Below are 21,207 nucleotides of genomic sequence, written 5' to 3' on the forward strand. Positions count from 1 at the left end.
GTCCACATATGCACATGCACAGAAGTATACGTTGCAACATGTGCACAGATACACACGTAGGCTGAGAGATAGGTCTATCAACATGGAACTGACGGAAGTATGCTGATAAACGATAAAGCGGACTGATATGAGTCAGCCCCATACAGGGAGAAAGCGACAGGTGGATAAATACAAGGACAGGCACATAATTGCGTCGCACACATCGACACAAGGGGTGCTTACGTTTTGACGAAACAATGAGGACTACTCTATAGTTGAAGATAAAAGAGGGAAGAACAGAAGTAGAAATGCGACAAGCAGAAACAGAACAGTGTTTTATTCAAGGAGGAACCCGACATTTGCGAAAGATATCTATTAATGGCGCTGCAACAATCAGTGGAAACGGAAGCCATCACATCTTCACGCCATAAGAGCACCACCGCCTACGGCTTTGGCTGCCTGGACTCTTCGAGAACTATCCTGTGATTCCGCCTCCTGGCGATCCGCAGAGGGCCCTCGGCGCTCGACTCTTGTCAAGTGTGGCCTTCCCCTTGAACCAGTACCCAAACCACCGTCACGTGTTTCGCGTCCCACTGTGACTGGCTGGTCAATGCGCACACAAGAAAACACACTTTGAAATTCCTTGTCTCTCTTTTACGCTCTTTGGTGTAGAAGGCCTGCACACGCCCTCTGTTTACATGCTACCGTCCTACTTTGCCTGGCTCTCTGTTGCCCTGCATCTTCATCTCTTCCGCATTTCTTCTTCGTCTCATCCCTTCTTCCTCACTCTCTCCCCCCCACTAATTGCAATCATTCCCCGAAGTCAGCACACTGCCATCCACCTAAGTGTCGAGAGAACACTATCCAGAAAGGGACACGGAATAGAAAAAAGAAGACCAGCGCGGCTCTTTTACGGCATGCGTAGTGATATCCAAATATCCACGAGAAGCAGACGCCTGGAGCATCTCTGAAGATAGTGGTAGAACCTTCCGTGTGCCTCATTTGATTACGACTGAATGGTCAGGAATGAACACAGCGAAACGTTGTAAAAACAGGTAAGAAAAAGGAAATCCCAAACGGAGAAACCTACTTGTCGCGCCCGTGTTCCGCTACCCCCCTGCACAGCAGAGGAACGAAGAACGGAGGAGGAAGCAGTCGTTCGGCGCAGCAGAACGTGAGGAGAAACTCCATTCCATGTGGTCCTATCGAACAGCTCTAGCGGTCACACCAGAAAATGTTAGAGCTAATCTGTCGTCCCAGACGATGAACACAAAAAGAAGACGGAATATAGCGAAATGTGGCATGAAAACGTTTTCACAGTTCACTGGCTTCTTATGCGCATGATCGTTTTCTTCATGACAATGCAAAACCTCTTTGGGGACGAATCTCGCCCTTGTTGCATCTCTTAGCCCTTTGCGATGAGTGCAGTGAAATGCACCAGCGACCTACTGACTCAGACAGTGAGATGAGAAAGACGGAACAGAAAAACGTGACTCCGGCCCTTAAACAGGGTATTTCGATCCTGCATAATAACGCGCCGTTTCACCCCATCATCTTCCGGCTCTCGACAAGCAGAAGGAAATCCCCAAGCTCCTAAGATCAAGGGTGGTTATATATATCCATATGCGAATGAGTGCGTCTATAAACACAATATCGTATTACAAAATCAGATTGGAACGCTAGGACAAATGTTACATATTCACTGTATGCAGTCAAACGTTTACCCTTAATGACACATGAATGGATGTTGTGATGGGAACAAGCAAAAGCTCCCCAAGAAAAAAAGCCCTCTCTTGGTTTTGACAGGAAACTAGGAGCCTAGATAGGATACTCCATGAACAAGACAAAACCGAAGAGGCTACATCTCGTGAGATTTCCCTAACACGGGCTTTTTTGTGTCTGGGTCGCCAGCGTCCATCCTCTCGAAATCCACACGATACAGATGAGAATGATTTCTGACATGAAATAGCAGTGGGATGGGCTTCCAGAAAACGGCACTCACCCACACTCACGTGCTCCATTTCTGCGTGCAAGCTGGTGCCCTTGGGAAGCTTTCGGATTCCCCCCTCTTTGCTGATTTGTGCTACGTGACGATGAGCCAGTGCCTTCTAGCCTGCCAGAGCCCAGCATCGGCGATCTTCCGAGCTCGGCGGTCCGTGAGCCGTACAGTGGTATATCTGTCCCTGTCAGCATCCTTTCTAATGATATGAGATCCACCCCGCGACCTAACCAACCGAACAGCGGCAATCTAGCATGCCCTGTGTCTCTTCGTTTGGTTGCGCTTGCGTTGCTCTACCTGGGGGACTGGGTGGTTGATGTGCCTCTGGCGGTACACGAATTCCACGCATGATAACTTGTTGTTCCGCAAGTAGCGCCTCCAACAGCTGTTCTTCTTGCCGTCGCTGCAATATCGCTGATTGCACAGAGAAGTCACCAGCAAAAACAAAAAGTGGGAATCACGTATTGGAATACGGATTCGCTTCGTATCACCATCGCAGCATTGTATGCATGTGCATCGAGGATAGACTATATAGCAACGAAATAGATATACCGACTTGGGCGGTCCGCATGCAAACGTATAGTAAAGTGGCCAACTTGGACTGCAGAGTACACATCCTACGTGTTTGCTGGATGGGGAGATTCATACGACACATAGCAAAACCCACCACTCCCCTTAAGTGGAATTGACCTATATCCTTCGCCTTCCAGACTGAGAAGGTACCAGAACAACCTAGCGAATCAAACAGTCACGCTTGACACCAAAGTGCCTCTTACGGAGCTTCTTTCTGGGACTTGAAGTATCCTGTCCCTTCTGCCTCTAACCGGAACTTATGCTGCTAGTGTAGGAAAGCGCCTCCCCGTGAAGCTCCCGCTGGCCTGTGTCCCCTCATCTGATGGAAGACTGAAACACGGACTGCGGTTCTGCTAACAAGGCGCACGCGCCCATAATTCCCCAGTCGAGTGAGTGACTTAGAGTGAGCGAAAAAGAGCGAACAGATTGCCGCAGCAGCACACGGATTCGCCGACCCACCTCGGCGCCGCTGCTCTTCGACTACGGGATCAACAGCAGCTGGCGGTAAGGACAAATCCTCAGGTCGCGGAAGACGTTCTCCTGTCTGACGCCGTGCGCCGCCATGTCTGTGGCCTCTCGAACCGTCGGACGGCTGAACTGGCGGTCTGCCTGACGCCCCTTCGCCTTGTCCAGCGTCTTCCTGACCATTGGGATGACTTCCATTTTGAGAAGCACAAACGAAGACGACTCCAAGCGAAACAACTAGTGGGAACACCGACACGAGAAGTCGTTTGCCAACTGTCATCATTACGGAAAGGCTTGGAGATCTCAAGGTAACCAAGCGCGGCTGCACGTTCTCTCTGGACCTGCCGATGACTCGCCTGGCAAAAAAGGTGTACACCGGCACGAAACAACGGGGAAGGCAATCTGAAGGGAGAAATACGGAAGAACGGGAAACCATGCGCCGCGTTTAGCACCCCGAGGACCCAACTCACGTCTGACCCATGTCATCGCGCATGTCCCACTAACGGGTCCACACAGGAGCTACGTCGATGCTAATCGGTAATCGGGACGTAACTTAAGACACGAGGCATGATTAGCAGAGATATTAGAAACTTGCGTCGCTCGATCTTCGCCCCTACAGGGAGGCCAGTAACATGCCGAGGAGCTAGAGAAGGCACCGAGGCACCAGAGACGCGCAGAGCGCATGCCATCGCTGGGCTGGTGTCAAACGCAGCAGCTGTCCCACTCAAGACAGCGAGAAAATCAACGATTGGCTACTGTATTACGCTGTCACTAACAGGGTCGTCAAAACGCGTTGCGTTGGCCGCCCCGACGGGTGTTGGGACAAAGGACGCAATGCCAACATCGTTTCCGTTATTTCGGCAGCGGTAACGCCCAAGTTGGCGGATCGTGGCAAGGGGAGGCCAACCGAAGTGCAGGAAAGTCATGAAGCTTGCACCGCCGCTTCTTAGTAAGCAGGGTTCCTTTCAGCTTACAGTCTTTCATTCGTCTATGACATGGGAAGGAGGTACGGCAGATCCTGTGTGCTCTGGCCATATAGTCACGTAGGGGTTAACATGGAAGTTCCTCCCACAGCGTATTTACTTCCGCATTTAGTGACAAGTTGCCGTTCCCTATAGGAAGTGACACCGAGTGATTTTGCAGCGGTAACGGGTTTCGCCGCGGCACCTATCGACACAGAATAGGGAAAGATGCTGCGTATATTGTTTCTTCAACGCGTTTCCTTGAACTAGGTTTTTCAGTCTGTCACTCTTCCGCAATAAGACTTCGAAATTTCGGTTTCATTTTCCGTAGCAGACAGGAGGGGGGTCGTCGGGTTTCTCCTGGCCACGTCCTTTCTTTTTTTCAATCGAAAGTCGAAAGGCGGACACTGAGAACAGATTGTGTCAGCGACGCCAGTGATCTGGACATTTTCGGGTAGGGATCTGGTTGTGTGTCAAGTAGAGAGTGTTTACGCTGCACAACTTGCCTCTTCACGCTTCTCTCGCGAACGAAAATCTCACCACCGAAAGACCGTTCCCTCTTCCGCCGTGCACTTGTCGGCGAATTCGACGAAGAAATGAACGATAACAAACTGCTTCTCGCCCGACCCTCTACACAGAAAGCAAGTACAGCCACTCTACTGTCGGAAAAAGACCCTCGTGCGATCTGCCTGCCCCTGTCCTCGACACTACGCACCTCTTTCTCTCGTGGCCAGCATACGGACAGAAAAACAGCCTTCGCCTCTTTCTTCTGGATACAAAACACATCGAAAACGCTGCACAGGGCGACATGCACGAGCTCTCTCTCTTGTCCTTTGTCCCAGCTGAGCGCAACAAGGGTTCATCGCACCTGTGTCTCTCGCTTCTACTCCCCCGGGCTCTCTGCGTCATGATATTCAAGGTCAGCAAACGATACGTATGTGTCGCCACCTTAAACTTTTGGACGCTGCATGGGTCCCCGGAGAAGCCTGTGTTCATGGCAAACACTCTGTCAGCAGCGCATGCACTCGTGCCAACTCCTTCCCCGCGCACAGGACGACGCGTTCGAGAGGGACAAAAAAGTCTTGGCAATCTGAATCTCCCGAGACTGTCGTGTGGTCTTGCCTTCCCCTCGAAACGAACTAGAACACACAGCGTTTCCCTCGTACAAAACAATGACGGGCCGCGCAACGCACACGTCGTGGCCTTTCCTCACAACTCCGAAGAAAGGCAAAACACCCGTCATTTATATCTACATTTCACGTAACGACGAAACAGATACGCGCAGGCACCTAGGCACATCCTTATAGATATATATGTACATATATACATACATGTATATATATATATATATATATATACGGTTGTAGTCGAATGTACATAGTAAACACCAGGGAGGACGAGCTCTTGCAGGGGAAGAAAGCACTCTTGCTTCATGTTCGAGGTTTGTCCTCGAGATGAATTTTCGGGAAGAACTCTCCCTCGATATCGCGAGGCGAAAACGCGATCTTGTAGGTGCCCTCCCTCGCTTGCTGTTCTTTCCCTGTGCCTCTCACTCGTCGCTTCTCTTCGTCCACTGAGACTGTCGGCGACAGAGCGACGAACGCAGTTCGGCATCCACCGCCCCATCTTCAAGGTGTCCCTCTGCCTTCTGCAGAGTGGAACGAGTCCTTGCGGACAAACAGAAAGACGAAGGCTGTTTCTTCAGAGCTCATCAGGCACGCTTCCTGCCCTCTCCTCGAGGGTGAAAGAGAAGAGAGCCGCACCTCCAGCGCTTGCACTCCAAAAGAAAAAGCCAGGCAGTCAAAAACAAGACACCCTTCCTGGATGTTAAAGTCAGGACGGCAAACCAAACTCCGCTCGGAAGGGCCATTTTCTCACTCTCTTGACCACGTGTACACACATACAGGCGTGGGCCTATCACACGACGGAGGATCCTCTGTGTGTGGAACGCGACCCTGTGTTTATACAGGCAAATCGGTCTGTATATTCTAGGTTTCCTCCCTGCGAAAGCAAGGCCGGATTCCTCTCTTTCAAAGTATCTGCATTCCGCATGGCGCTCTCTCACGCTTCCTCTGTCCTGTTCCTCTCTTCCGCCCCCTGTCTCGTAATGCACCGATCCCCTCTCTCTTCTTGTTCGACAACCGACACACGCCAGAGATACCACACGTGGAGCAGGGGACGCATGGAATGGCGTCTAACGAAGCTCATAAAAAGTCGCTTTTATGCTGTGTCGCAGAGGTTCCCCAAAACTCAAAAACTCTTTGCAAAAAGCTTCGCTAGGTCGGTCCCTCTGCGCAGCTCCCAGACCTCAAAACCTGCGTGCCAAACCTAGAAAATCACCACCTGCGCGAGAGGCCGGTCCCGCACCAACACTTTTCTCCGAGGAAACCGCATGTGTTCCCACCCTCTCGCCTGATCCCTTCGCGCCGCCAACTGCTTCTCCGGGGAAAGTACACATGCTGTGTCCACGCATCGATTTCCATTCTTCTGTCTCCCAAACGCCCAACTACAAAACTGATCCACGCTAGCGCGTCCTTCTGCGTTCCTTTCGTCTCCGACCGAACACACACCGACATATCTGCACGCCTCAAGTGGATACCAACCACGTGCCAATATACAAATACGTACACATGATACAAATGACCACATACATATCACTATACAGAGGGAGACCTATATGTGCACGCATCTCTTTCTCTCTCCACGATGTGAATTCATATATAGATATGCATGTTTAGGTTTCTGTGCGTAGGTCCGTCCCACGCTGGGCGTTTCTGTACATGTTTTTAGCGAGCCTTCACGGCCGAATGGAGACGGTGGAACAACCGCGTCATCTTTCGTCGTTGCGTCGACTGGATATTTCGATCAGAGAGCAGATATATCCACGTCTTCAATGTCGGCCGGACTGCCCAAATCGCTGATCTCGGAAACTGCATCGTTCGTGGCGTCGGCAGTTGTCGCCGTTGTGGGGACAGTTTCCCCAACGGTCGACGCTTCGCCGCTGGAAGTCGTGGACGTCTCTGCTGTAGCGCCACAAAGGCCGTTTTTTTGCGCCTCCTTCTTCTCACGCTGCTCCTTCTCCCACTCTTCTCGACTTGCGTACAGCCGCACATACTCTGGAAAAATGAAGTCACAAAAACCCACACGACCATTACGACACAAGAAAACCCATGACCTCAAAAACACAGGGCCTCCGATCTTCGCGGCCGCAAAAAACTGTCGTGGTCCTCATCAGGACGACCGTGAGACAGAAAACACACGACCACACACACACACAGGCCTACACATCTCCACCTCCGTGAACGCTGACACCCCTGAAGACAAACCGCCGACTCGACAAAAAAATCGAACCTACTCTCTCCCATACATAGCACATAGACACGCATCTCGAGAACTACAGACGCAGACAGGTCGGGTTAGCGAAGCAGTGAAAAACAGTGAAACCTGGGCGAACCATGAGGAGCAATCTGACATGAGGAGCAACCTATGGAAATGCAAAGCACGTGGATAGGCGGGAGGGGAAAGTACACGCGCCCGAAGGAAGCTTGGATTCAAAGTAGAAATTGATGAAACACCTTGGGCGAGGATGGTGCGCATGCAGTTGAAGCAAAAGAACCGAGAGGTAGCTTTTAAAGTGAACTTGCCACTGAGAACTCACCACGGACTTTCTCTTCGTACAGACGTTTATCGCGCGACATAAGAGAAGCCGCCTCGCTGTTGAGAGGGTCCGTTGGATTTGGATATGTAAGCAATTGCGGCAAGAAGACTTCAAAGACGTTCACGAGGCCTGAAACACAAAGCAACAACCAGCAAACGACACACGGTTACCAAGGAACACACATTCACGGACAGGTACACACTGATATATATATATATATATCCACACCGATATATGTATACATATCGACATAAAATGATGTGTACAATCGTGTGCAAACCAGAGTAGATATACTGACCCCAATTTCGAGAGCAGCTTCTTCTTATCCAAGAAAATTCGTACGCCACAGGCAATGACTCTAGACGGCAGTCGCCCGTATTCGCTTCCGACATCGAACAAGCTCGTTCTTGCACTTTTCCCCCAGTCTTCTCTCTACAAAAGATGCAGGTGCCAATCCACGTACATTCATATTTTTATGTATCGACTGAAACTTTGCCGTCATATGCACAAGCACGTAAAGATACATACCCTCTGCCACACATCACCGACCGTCCCTTCTAACAGCGTTTTGGGAGGCCAGCGGACACATGGCCACTCATTTAAGTCTCTACATATGCAGGCATATGTTGGCTTCTGTATCAGTGTATGTACGGCGTAGAGAGGGCGAGGCTCACTGTAGAGGGGAGTCCACGTCTGATTGATGACGTCGAGGCAGACGGATCCGGAGGCCTCATCGACGTTCGGATGAAGCATCTTATTCATGAATCCGATTGATGGCGACGCAAAAGGGTAATCGTCTGGCAGCGTCACGTGCACCTTCCACACGCCCCCTTCGTACAGCGCTGTGAACAGACAAAAGGGAGGCGGCTCTATCGTGAAAGCTCTTCGTTTGCTTAGGAATGAAAGTGAGAGAGCCTCTCACAACGAATTCGCTTGGACGAGAACCGCAGAACGGGCCACGCGCCGAAACGAAATGAAAACGCAACAAACGCTAGCGACAGAACGCCAGACTCTCTTGACAGGTCTCATTTCTTTCGTAAAGAGGTAGGGTACACCGGCAATTCCGGGGGGGCATCACTCGACGCACTCCCAAATACGAAAAGAGGGGCGTACTTCCTTTCGGTCCATGGAAGACCACGTGGAAATCTTGCGTGCTATCGTTGTTCAACTCCAAGTCGAATCCGGCCATCATTCTACAAAACCATCGCACCACAAACAAAAACTGGAAAATCCGCGAGTAACTAGAGACCTGACGTCACCCTTGCCTCTATCCCGGAATTGTTTTTAGACGGGAGGAGCGCGAATACGCATGGCACTCTCTTCCATGTTTACCCCGTCGAAAACTGGGCTACTGTTGAACGCCCTGCAGTTCTTCCGTGCAGATCCGCCCCATCCCCTCAGATGAATGGCCACAATGTTTCGGCACACGGAAGAGATCCTGAGCGCCGCGAGAACGTCCCGTCACAGACATGAGAAAAAACGGCGTACACTATTCTGCCCGACGCGGCGACCTTTCCGCGTCGCTTTTTCGGGGAGCTGGCGCGCTCTGGGCAAACGCGAAACTTACAGTTTCGTGAAGTCGCACTGTTTGCGATTTGAAGAGACTTGATGGTTCGAGAGCGTCGAACCTGCCATTTCGTCGACCCCTTGTACCTAATGAAGTCCGGAGAAAATGGCGAAGAAGAAGCTACGCCAAGCTGGTCCTACTGCAGTTGCCACGCACGAAAGTCGTGCCCGATGTCGATCCTACCAGTCGAGAGCTGAAACATGCACACAAGCAGCAACACTCGGACAGCGAGTAAAATATTCCACACACAAAACAAAAACGAAATCACCCCGTACGCCAGAGCAATTTGAGCCCCACTACGGGCACGAAACAGAACTCAGCGGGCAGATCTCGGACAGCCATGCGCCTCCTGTGGATGCATCTGCACAAGACGAGTACGCAGAATAAAATGCCAAAAACTCGTCTTCCCCGTGTCGGCCAGAATGGCCGATCGGACCTCTCTGGCAGCAGCCACGCAGGTTACCGAAATCTCGAGATTTTACTCCTGAGAGGTTGGCGAGTTTCGTGTTGACGACGCAAAGGCACCAGACTCGATGTGTCCCCGCTTCAAAAAATTCTGGCGTGTTCTCACCAAATTTTTCACAAATGTTGACGGGGCCCAGCGCAAAGGACAGGTCTGCAAAAAGGCTTCCAAGAAAGCAAACCTCTAAGGAATTTGAAAAAAACTGATCTGTGGCGCACACCGGGGCGGCTGAGAGGCTGACAGGATCGCAGGCCAGCGTAAAATAGAAAGGCCACTCTGCCTGTAAAAAGGAATAATCGGCGGTTCGCGTACTAGCGACTTGTCGCTCCAGCACTACGGTTTTGAGCAACCAGGGCGGAGAGGCAGCAGAGAAAGGGCGTTCCAGGTCGCAAGTGTGAATCTCGCACCCAGGCAGGACGGTGAGACGCCGAGAACCAGAGGGTACACGAGACGGGTCACATCCACAGACTTGTCCAAGAATCTCCGTACAAAAAGGGATTGAAATGCATATGCGGAACTGGGTGCAGTCAAGTGTGTCAAAGTGGAGCGGGACGGGCAGGCGGCTGGACGGTTCCCTTTTTGGGCAAGGAATGAAGAGTTGCCAAAGACGAATTCTCATCGACAAACAACAAGACGAAACGGATGAACGCGTTGGCACGCAGAACCGCTAGCTGCCCAAAAACTCTGGCCCGCGCAGAACCGTAGACGTGTGTACCGTGAAACTGGTCATCAGCAAGCGTCAACCTGCAGAACGTAGTGACCACTGGGCTGTGATGATGTTTTTCGGTGTGTGACGAATTCACTCGTTCTGAGATTTCGGCCGAGGTCACGCAAAAGTCGATGAATCCCAAACAACCAGGGTTTCCCGCGGTGAAGGTTGCCCGCACGGTGCCCTCTTGCAGTTTGCGCGCATCCACCGTTAGTGAATAGTCTAAACTCCCCGAGTTCGAAGCAGTGTTGAACAACCGAGCTACAAGGGTCAGCCACGGCATATTAAAAGGGCCTTCCTTCCGGACGACTCCGCGGGTTGCTTTGAAGGTTTTGAGACGAAGGATTAGGACAAACACGCTTGAACGAAGAGAAATAGATGGAGAATCCAGAGCGAATTTCCGTCAGACATCACCCGCCAGTTACTGGTATGCTGCAAAAGGACTCTCCCGTTCTCGGCGGGTTGGGGAAGGTACGGCAGAAACGCTGACAGCGCGCAGATAGCGCCGCTTCCGCGAACCCGCTCGGCAAGCACTGTCTGGAATTTTGCTCGCTCTGTCTCTGTCCCTAGAGTGTGGACAAAGGGTGCGAAGCGTGCAGCATATTTCGAAACAAAGTTTCGCGGTAGGCTGATAGAAAAAGCAAAGCAAACAACCACGTCGTCGGCCGCCAGGGGGGAGTTGACCAAGTGTCACCCAGACGGCGTGGCACACCGTCCGTAGAAGCTCGGCCGTTTGGGTAATCGAGACGACGCGTCGAGCGTCCAGGAAACCGAACTTCTTTGCGCGAATTTATGCAGAATAACGCGTTTCAGGGCCCAGAGACAGTGCCGCAGTGGAGATGTGTCACAGAAATAATGGACACACCGACACCGGAAACGGCGTACTCAAACTGCGTTAGTTGGTCATGCCAGGGGGCCGCGTCACTTTCTTCCCGTTACGTGGCGAGGGACGCTCCTCGGCATTCATACCGGGCGCGATAGAGATAGAGAGAGACCGTGGATCTGTCGTCGGATGAACCTTTTAGAACGTTCTTGCGCTACTTTTAATGCCTCGCGATGTTGCAAGCGGCGTAGCACTCCAGGTGGAAAAATTGCTGCGGTGGCCGCAGGTGTCCGAAAAAAAACCCGTGTGCCCCTGCGCCTGGTATTCTGTGTCTCCCCAACTTCCGCGTTGCTTTGAACGGAAAATGCGGCCCGCCACTTCAAGTCAAACAGCCGGGGCAAAAACTCGGTTGTCGCGCTACCGTTATACTGCGCTTGATCGACGGCGGTTAGCATGAAAAACCAATCACGTGGGGGCCTGCGGGCCGTGGAAGTTCTGCCGACACTTTCTCGAGGCGCTGTCTCCTCAGCGCGACAAATGTAGGCAAGACGAGAAAAGCACTGGGGACTGTGCCCATTGGCAGCGAGTCCAGTTCTCTTCCGGAAAGGAACGCCCACCTGTATGTCAGAAAGGACGGAGTCGCCTGCGCTAGCGCGTACTCGGCGCCTGCCTTGTTCACAGAAAGCGGTATTGGCGGCGTTTCACTGGGACACGGCAACCGGTTGGAGACACTCAGGGCGGAGTGCGGACGTCGTGGAAGCACACAAAGGTCCCAAACCACAACTGGAACACTTCATTCTTTTGTGCTGGAGGTGAAAAAAAACGATGCCAGTGCGCATGTACAGCTCGGGACCAAGCCGTAAGACAGGCCACAACGTGAAATTAGGTTCTGTATTTGTTCACCAGGCACGCGCGACACCGAGAAGCCATGTGGTACAGAATCGTAAGCCCACGAAAGAGGTTCCAGAGGGAGCGGCGAGTATAAGCCACTGAAGTTGTTCTTCTTGACACTCCGAGACGCGTATGATGAGTTTGAGAGCGAGTATATAATTTTCGGGGGAAACCACTATAGAGCCACTTTATTCTAGGTGTCAGTTCACGGAACACGAATTACACAAAATTTTCGCCAGCCTCGTTGTCCGTTTGTGGCACGCGTGTCTTAAATCTTTTCCGTCGAATCTGTTGGGCGGAACGGGCCGACAAGTCCAATTGTTAGAGCACACTTGGGGCGAGGAACTTCCGGCGCGCCTCAGCAGGAGTCCCCCTTTCTCCCCCTTGTAGAATGCGTATGCGACTGCGGTGGAGTTTAGGGTATGCGGGGTTGCGACGGTTCGCCGCAAGTGAGGGGCCCTCGAGTGTCTGGGGTGACGACGACTTTCACCTTAGAACATATGCCCCTTGCTTATTCCCGGACAGAAAACCGCACGCTACCGGTGGGTCGTAAGCGGCCGGCACCCCAACAGTTGTTACCGAAACGGAAGATCCGTCCTCTGTGACACACATCCCGCTGTAACTGCGAGATTTCTCCGCGTTCGCGGGTCCGGCGATGGTTGCGAATCGGCAAGTCTGTTCTCTCCGGTCGACAAAGCCCCTCGTGCCAAGGAGGACAACAAATGCACAGGTGTGGTGTCATCCCGAAGCAGCGCCAATGAATGCTCTTTCCAGGACTGGCCAAATCGTTTCGTGTCCGGGTGTCCTTTTTTCCAGGCGGCCGTTCAAATTGGCTGCGCAGACAAGTCATCTCAAGTGAACGCTCCAGAATTCCGGTCATTTCGTCTCCATCACGCGTACTGAGCGAGCAGACGTGTAAGGCAACGATCTGCGATTCCTGACGAAATGCTTCCGCTGCTGTTGCTGAAAAAGCGCTCAGTAAAAACCGACGTGTGTCCCGCCGGCGGCTCAGAACGGGTCTCAATTCTACTCGAGAGCTTCGTTTTCCGGTTGGATGGCGGCCAGCCTTGTGTGGGTAAGGAGGATGGTCAACACTATTTGTTCGAATTCTAAACCTCAGTGTGTCGGGAACGAAAGCACACCGCCTTCCTCGGCTGCGCTGCTTGACGACTCTGCAGACACAGCTGCGTGCGCTCCGGCGTTCCTAAGAAATGCCGTAGATGCGCCAGCCCTAGAACAGCGTCTTCGTGGTCCTTACGAGCCCCTCTTTGCATGCGCACTCGCAGGGCCAGTCCCGTTTTGTCTGCGCTTATCCCGGCGGAAAGCGCCACACACGGGCGGTTTTCTTTTCGGGGTAGACTGCGAAGAACGCGGAGCCTACCCCACGTTACCGGTCAACTTGACGCGTCCGTGGGAATGAAAGGCCCGTGAAGACGTACTCAAAATTGGCGATCTCATTCGACAGAGTTGAGGCACTCCGACAACGTGTCGCGACAGCAGATCGCGGCAATTTTCTCCAGTATAGAAAGTACACGCCTCTCAGTAAAGGAGATCGAAAATGGAACTGCCATGTGGCGGCCAGCTCATTCAGACTTGAATATAAGCATTCGTACATCTCGCTGTACGATTTTAAAACCAGTTTTGTTCAGATGTCGCGCTCTATCTACATCCAGCTAGTTGGGGTGAGGCCACGTGATGGTGATCCGAGTGTCCGTCACGCTCCAGTACTCCGCGAGAATCTGTCGCAGTTCACGAGAAATCTTTTTCATCGCATCGAAGCTGAGATGGAGCGTCTCTCGGGTTCTTCAGTGGAGACAAAAACACACGGCAAGAACGTCCACCAGGCCTAGAACTTTCAACGGACTTTCGCCGCCGGTGACACGCGCGCAAACCCGAGGATTGGGGGCGACTCCCCTCGTGTTGCCGCACACTGCCGAGGAGACCCCTAATCCTAGCATCGGATGACCCTAATATACACGAACAATTATGTAGATGAAATGCGAAGTTTCACAGTGTAAGAATAAGCTATTCCTGCATATATACACCTGCGCAGCGTTCGCATCCGACGGGAAGTTTGACTGACTGGAGACAACGGGGCAGAGGGAGTCGAGCTACAAGATCGACGCCGCGCCAGGTGGGGCACCGGACCGGGAAATCCCCGATTTCGTTTCAAGCAAAGCAGGCAGAGAAGTGGTGAATGCGGTGAAAAGGCAAAGGTCGCGACGATAGGATCACGCCTTCAACGAAAACGCGGCAAAGAAAGAGCTCAGCGGGTGCCGGACCCGCTTCGGTTCTCCTGCTGAAACTGGAGCCCCAGAGAGGCGCAGATCTCGGCGGCAACTTCCTGTTGGGCCTCCGTCAAATCATACCTGAAAACAAAGAGAAACGCGCCAGAGAACACGAAATCGACTGAAATGGAAACCCGCCAAAAATGAAACTTACGCCCCCGCCTGACACCTACCAGATCTCGCTGCCAATGCAACCCGCAGCTGTACATACAGCGCACACGCCGCAGGCTTTTCTGCAACGCCCATCTCTTGGAAGCCTAATTTGATGGCCTATCGACCTCTGAGTGTCATATTTCATATATGCCGAAACATATGAACCTATATTCATATTTGAAGAAGCAGGGAAAGGGCCAAACACGCGGTTGAAACTGAGCCCCCTCGGCAAACACGAAGTATCTCTGCATGCAGCGCCGCACTGGTTCCTCGCTCCTCGTTTTTCCGATTGTCCTCTCTTTACCGTTTCATGTCGAGAAGGTGAGCGACTCTGGAGATGATCGCACCTCCCTGGACGCCGAGGCCACTGAGTGCTCTAAGAAGATGAATGTACGACGCCGCTGAGAGTGCCTGCAGACGCGATTCCCCTGCTGCGTCTCGGTCGTCCAAAAACGACTCGTCTTGCTGGTCAGGCAAACACACCTGTCCCATTTCATCGTCCGCAAAGAGGAACTGGATCGAGAGATCGGATCCATCGATGTCTTTCGGATCGAAACGGTGTCTCTCGTCAGCCGGTTGAGATGCGTTCGAGGCCGGAAGAGCCGAGACGGAATCGAACCCGGTCAGGTACCTGCAGAGCGCGGCAATAAGCGCCTGACGCTCTTCAGTCACTTTTGGTCGCATCTGGGCGTGCCTGAGGGACAAACAGAAGAAACGAAACAGAGATGAAAGAGGGAACCAGATTGAAAGAGGAGTGAGGAGACACGAGAGCAAACGTCGCACCCGAAAGAGCACGCGAGAGAGAGAAAACATCGCAGCACCAACAAGGAGAAACGGAACCCCAAACCTTACAAAAAGACACAAAAGCTGAATGCGCACAGGGTAACAGCGAAAACAGAAACCGCAGCGCGACAAAAGGGAGAAACATAAAAAACTCCGGAGCGGCGCCGGCCCGCCTCAGGGCTGTTTTGAAAGAAGGAAACCGTGGAGAAAGATGGCATGCGAAAAAGATAAAGTGTTGCTTGGCCCCGCCTCTCTCTCTCTTTACCTGACAAGGGAGACAAGAATTCGCAGCGAGCTCTCTGGCGAGAAGAACGCCTGTTCAGCTGTCGCCTCTTCCTCGACGCGCCGAAGAATTTCGTCCACGCCCACCAGCAGCTTCTCGTCTCTGAAAAGAAAGAATCGTCGACAGTTTATACGTTTGTTGATATTGACTCTGTGCTTATGGCCAATCGAAACGGTTTTCTTGTCCGGTCGTTTGTACCCTGCCAAACAGATTCTCTAAGCGCAGGCTGAACCCAAGAGTCCGCTTCACTTCTCAAAGAGATGCCGTCCACACATATAGAAACACCACGTCATTCCACCGACACATGAAGGCACGCAAACACTTGTTATGGACACACACGGCTGCCGGTGCGCATTTACAGAAACATACACGCACAACCGAATTCCACGCGCGTACACATCGAAATACGCAGGTAGAAAAGCGTGGTGATATATACGTGTGTACACGCGCCTGTAGAGACCGCTACACACACAGCTACACAAATGCGTGCATAATTTCATGCAGAGACAGAACGGAGGGTAGCCACACGTGGGCGAATACATCGGGATGCAGCGACTTCCGAGGCGTGTCTAGGCAAAACCGAGAAAGCTAAACAGAAAAACCCTTCCAACCTGGGAGAAGAGGCTGCGAGTCGCGTGACGCTCTCCAAGAGCCGAGACAGTTGCTCTTGGTCGAAGAAGTACAATCGCAGAATCGCCTGGGCGACAAGAGCCTCTCGGAACTCCGCGGAAGAAAGGGAAAAACAGAGATCCAGGTGTCGCTGGAGAAGACACACAGCAGCCAGCAGCCATGAATGGAGGTGATGATGCAGAATCGCTTTGATTTTTTGGAAGAAACTCGCAAAAAAATCCCTTCGCGAAAGAGCCGGCAGATAGGCAGACCCACGAAGACAACGCCACAACACCCCAGAACGCTGGAAAGCAAGGTTATCGGTGCCGGTGTCGCGCCGTCGATCTAACCACGCAGGTTGCGTCTCTCTCTCTTTTCTCATCACCGCACCTACCGGCGTTTTCTCGCCGTTTTCTCTTTTTCGCGAAAGAAACTCTCGACGTGTCTTTTGAGGTACGACAATGTCTCTGTTGATTCGTTCTGAGTTGTCGCGCATTTGTCAGTCCCACCTTCGGGTGGCCCGGTTCTTCATTTGTATTTCGCGTTGTCTCGCTCACTCTGCGGATCTTTGTTTTTCCCACTTGCATCTCTCTCTGCGGCGGGATATAGCCACGTGTGCATCGACGCAGGCATCTGACCCTCGCTGTACAGGGACATGTGCATGCGTTCCTTACACATGCACGTGCGCTTAGCGCTTACGAGCAGAGACCGACCTCCAACGAGTCCGCATGCAATCTCTTCGGAAGAGACACAGGCAACCTGCCTCGTGCACTCACCAAAAAAACAGTGAGATGCGTCGGCGAGGCTTCTTCGAGCCGCGCATGCATCAAGCGACTTGTGTCCTCGGCGAGGCTCCGCAGTTCTTCTTTCTTCGTCTCCTGCATTCAAAGGAGACACTCACACTGCACGCATTGGCACGTGCCCACATTCTACGAGAAGCTGGAATCGAATTTCCGCTCAACAAACGTTTCACTAGATACACGGGAATACACGCACATATATATATATATATATATGGAAATATATGTGAAAATATGTAGGGAAATATATGGATATGTATGGTCGCCATGTGGGCATGCATATAAATGTGTTTACATAGAGAGCCAGGAGACGGAAAGGAGAAACATGAGGTTTTTAGGAGACAGGCATGCGAGGGGGACGGGAGGAAACAGAAGTGCGACAAAGAGAGGCGGGAGAGGATCCTGGTCATGCAGGGTTGTCTCTTTCTCTGACATTTGGGTCTGCTCTTTTGTTCACTTTCGCGTTTGCTTCTCTTTTTCACGCTTGATAATTTACCAAAGAGGCCACCGCCGCCGAGGCTGCTGCGCTATGGAGACGCGCCAGAGTAGACACATCAGCGAGAGGGAGAGAAGACTTCACAGCTGCCAGTACGGTCGCCTGAGAGGACGGAGAGGCAAAGAGAGGAGAGAACGAGGAAAGGAAATCAAGAAGAAGAGCGGAAGAGAGGCAGACGCAGAAACAGAGAGAACGAAAAAAAGAAAGAGAGACGCGAGAAAGAAAGAGAGACAGAAAGAGAAAGACAGAAAGAGGGAGACAGAAAGAGGGAGAGAGGCATGGCGAGAGGAGAGGACGCGACGGACAGGACGCGAACGGGAAGACCCGAGAAAGACACACGGAAGCAAAGACAGCAGAGGAAGAAGGGACAACACAGACAGCTAAGGACTAGCGGGAGAAGGCGAACGGCACCGCGAGAAAAGCGTGAAGGACAGAGGAAAGATGGAAGGCACGAGAACTTACAAGAAGAGGAGGCAAAAGGTCTCGGCACCGCGGATGGAGAGACGAGGAGGCAGATGAAAGTTTCACGAGAGCAAAGAGCGCGCGGGAGAGATCCTCTGGTGTACAGGCACCGAGTTGGTCTCCGAGGCCTGGGAACAGGAAAGGGAAGAGAAGGGAAACAAGGCCGTGCGGACGCGTCGCGCACAGAGCGAGGAAGCAAGGTTTTCACTGCACGCGAAGAACGGGACAGAAAACCACGCACGGGCAATGGGGCAAGTGCGAGGGCTGATAAGATTGAGGCGAATAAAAATGAACTGATCTCGAGACTTTTAAATAAATTAAGTAAGCGCGAAGGCATGTCCAAGACGGACGTACAGTTACCTGGTCCTGGAAAGGCAAAACAGATAACGAAAACGTTGACGGAAAGTAAGGATACACCCGACACAGCCTTACGCTTGAGAAGGTCCGGGAAGAAGAGACGGCTCGGAGCTGTGCGCGCCAGGACGGCTGCGTAGAGAACCTTGCAGATGCTCTCGGGGGACAGCTGGCCGCGGTTGTCATCGACTCTGAGGAAACCAGACCAAACAGTAACGCGCCTATTCAGTCAGGGCGCGTCCAATCGTGTCTCGCGTTGTCTCTCTTTTCCGTCTTATTCACGTCTTCTTGTCGTTTCGCTGGAGCTGCAGGTATCTTCAAGTCTGTGTTCGCCCCGGTACGCGTCACGCCTCAAAGGGGGGAGGGGGGGGGAAGGCGAGTCAGATTCGTCTTTTCGACTGAAGAAAAGAGTTTGGAAAAGACCGAGAGACACACAACGCGGAAACGACGGCCTACCCGGCACCGACCAGTCACCCGGCAAGATACACGAAAATCTCCCATGTCAATGGAGAAACATGGACAGACTCGTGTAACGACACACATACGCATATGCTTACATAGACATATATAGATATGCATATAATGTGCACATAATATACATGTATATATGTACATGTATGTATGTACATGGCTACCCACGTATGCATATGTGCCTGGACATAGAGAGCACGAAATCAACCGATCCTACGAGTCCACGAAAAGTACATCTGTGTGTCGATACTCATTTGTCTGGGTTTTTCTCTCCTTTCCACGCGCCTTTCTGTCGAGCGTTGGTCCTCACCTTTCTAGACACCTGAGCAAACCCCTCGTGAGGGTGCTTTCTCTGTTTTTCAACATTTCCGTTTCCGCTGCGACTGCGTCTGCGGCGCGTGCGGCGGCCTCAGTGAGAGCGACGCTGTCTCTGTTCTTGCGGCTCAGGCGCTCGTCTCTTTCGCTCGCCTCTCTCTCCGCGTCGAACTCTCGCCCTCGGCGCCTCGGCGCGCCTTTCTCTGCGCGGTGCACTGCCTGGACAAGCGGGGCGAGGAGCGAGAGGAGGAGGAGAGCCGAAGGAGGCGCGTAGACACTCGGTTCTCTGGCACGGAGCAGGGGCGAGGCGCAGAAGAGGTCGGACGCGTGTCGAGAGCGGCGTTCCGTTTCCGGTTTCCTCGCATGCGCATCCAGAAGCGGGGCGTTGATTGCATCCCGCGCAGCCGCGAAAGCCTCCATGGCCCTCGCGAGGGCGACCGGGGAAGTTACGTTCAGCGTTTGGCGTTTCCCCTGGATGAGGAGCATGGCGAGACTCTGCAGCAGAGCTGCGTGTCGCTCCTGGGCAGCGAACACGAGGAGATGCGCCAAGTCGCAGAGCTCCTCGGCGTCGCTTTCGGCCCCACGAAACTGGACGAGGAGCGCGACGTGCCGAACGAGACTCGCGACGAATCTCGGGTGCCTATACACCGCAGGGAGGCCTGGCCGGAGCGCCTCCATCAAGACGAGGCAGTCCGGCAACATCATGCGCGGGAGTCTCGTCTCCACCCTTCCGAGCAGCGTGCAGACGACGCTTCGCTCCGCAATTCCGGCCTCGGCGCAGCCTCGAAACAGGAACGCGAGGGCGGTGTCCGTCGCATCCGCCGCCGTCGCCGCAGCCTGTCTCCCCAGAAGCAGCAACAACGTGTCCAGATGCTGCGGAAGGTGTACAGGCGAGAAGGACGGAGGAGCCAGAGCAGCCAGGGAAGGCGTGGGAGGCGCGCGGCGCTCGGAGACGCTGTACGGCGAAGGCGAGGTTGCGACGTTCGCGAGGACGACTGCCAGGGTGCTTGCGTCCATCTCGTTGATGTACGCGTGTCCGCCGCGCAGCGGCAGACTGAGCAAGTCCGGGAAGCCCATGAAGAGCGCGGAAGGCTGCGTCGCGCGTTCGCGCCACCACTCGTGCTCAGGGTGGAGTTTGTGGGGCGAGAAGCGCTCAGAGAGCGGGCGCGGCGTGAAAATCTTGTTGTGCTGCTTCGCCCACGTGCGCTTCGACGGCGGCGTGTACCCGCGAACCGCCAGCAGCGAGGCAGGCGAAGGAACAGGCGCAGACGGGACGCCGGGACGGCCGGCAAAGCGGGGAAACGACTGAGGAAATGAAACCCCAGAAAAAGAAGAACACGAAGAAGAGAAAGAGGAAGAAAAAGCGGACGAATAAGAGGAAGAACCCGAGGAAGAAGACGAAGAGGAAGAACAAGGGGAAGGAGAGAAGGGGAGTCTTTGTTTTGTTCTCGAAGTTTTTTCACAGGCAGGCGACTCCAGAGGCGTTGCGTGGCCGGAGCATGCACGTGGAAGAGAAAGCGCCGAACGCGAGGCGGGAGAATAACAAGGGGAAGAAACAGAAGGAAGGAGACAGGAAGAAAAAGAAGAAAGGAGACGTCCGCGGATCTCCACGCTGCGAGAAGGACAAGACGAACACGGGGGAGGAAAGGTCGTCTCTCGGTTTGTTCTGCTCCAGGCACACACAGAGCGTACCCTCGCAGAGGGTGCCTCCCTAGCCCTCTTCGTTCCTATCTGGAAAACGGTCTCCATTTTTCTTCACTTCCCATAAACCGTTCCTTTTTCCTCTCTCACCGTCGTACATGTTTATATAGATCCGCCAGCTTGGCTGCCTTCTCCACTCTCTCTTTTCCCCTTTGTAGTTCTGTTCTGCGTGGCGTTCCTCTCTTTGCCTCCTATCTTCTTTTCTTTTCCCTCTTTTCTCTCTTTTCCCTCTTTTCCCTCTTTTCTCTCTTCACGCTTCTCTTCTCGGCCACGTGCCCAACGCGCGCTGCTCGGGAGATTCACCCCCCGCCAGTCCCCCCTCCACGATGGGATCCCCTTGGCGCAAACAGACGCGCGAATTTCGAGAAGCGACGCAAAACCGCGGCTGAAACACCAGAGAAAA

General features: G+C 53.0%; 3 protein-coding genes across 3 annotated transcripts; all 3 read right to left on the minus strand.

Moving 5' to 3' along the window:
- Nucleotides 1-2,204: 2,204 nt before the first annotated feature.
- NCLIV_064650 (hypothetical protein) lies at nt 2,205-3,296 on the minus strand (the record flags this gene model as incomplete). Its single annotated transcript, XM_003886016.1, has 2 exons — nt 2,205-2,392; nt 3,011-3,296. The coding sequence occupies 2 exons, from the start codon at nt 3,294-3,296 to the stop codon at nt 2,205-2,207; spliced, it is 474 nt and encodes a 157-aa protein (XP_003886065.1).
- Nucleotides 3,297-6,843: 3,547 nt separating this feature from the next.
- On the minus strand, nt 6,844-9,271 carry NCLIV_064660 (Ubiquitin carrier protein, related; the record flags this gene model as incomplete). Its single annotated transcript, XM_003886017.1, has 5 exons — nt 6,844-7,094; nt 7,637-7,765; nt 8,311-8,478; nt 8,750-8,829; nt 9,204-9,271. The coding sequence occupies 5 exons, from the start codon at nt 9,269-9,271 to the stop codon at nt 6,844-6,846; spliced, it is 696 nt and encodes a 231-aa protein (XP_003886066.1).
- A 5,084-nt stretch (nt 9,272-14,355) lies between these two features.
- NCLIV_064670 (conserved hypothetical protein) lies at nt 14,356-20,852 on the minus strand (the record flags this gene model as incomplete). The annotated part of the gene is made up of 10 exons (XM_003886018.1): nt 14,356-14,458; nt 14,835-15,224; nt 15,579-15,698; nt 16,208-16,356; nt 16,982-17,083; nt 17,502-17,603; nt 17,964-18,091; nt 18,396-18,508; nt 19,099-20,408; nt 20,796-20,852. 10 exons carry the CDS (start codon nt 20,850-20,852, stop codon nt 14,356-14,358), a joined length of 2,574 nt encoding a protein of 857 aa, XP_003886067.1.
- Between the last annotated feature and the right edge of the window lie 355 nt (nt 20,853-21,207).

Source organism: Neospora caninum, chromosome XII (assembly GCF_000208865.1).
Source record: "Neospora caninum Liverpool complete genome, chromosome XII".
In the NCBI taxonomy this organism is placed as follows: Eukaryota; Apicomplexa; class Conoidasida; order Eucoccidiorida; family Sarcocystidae; genus Neospora; species Neospora caninum.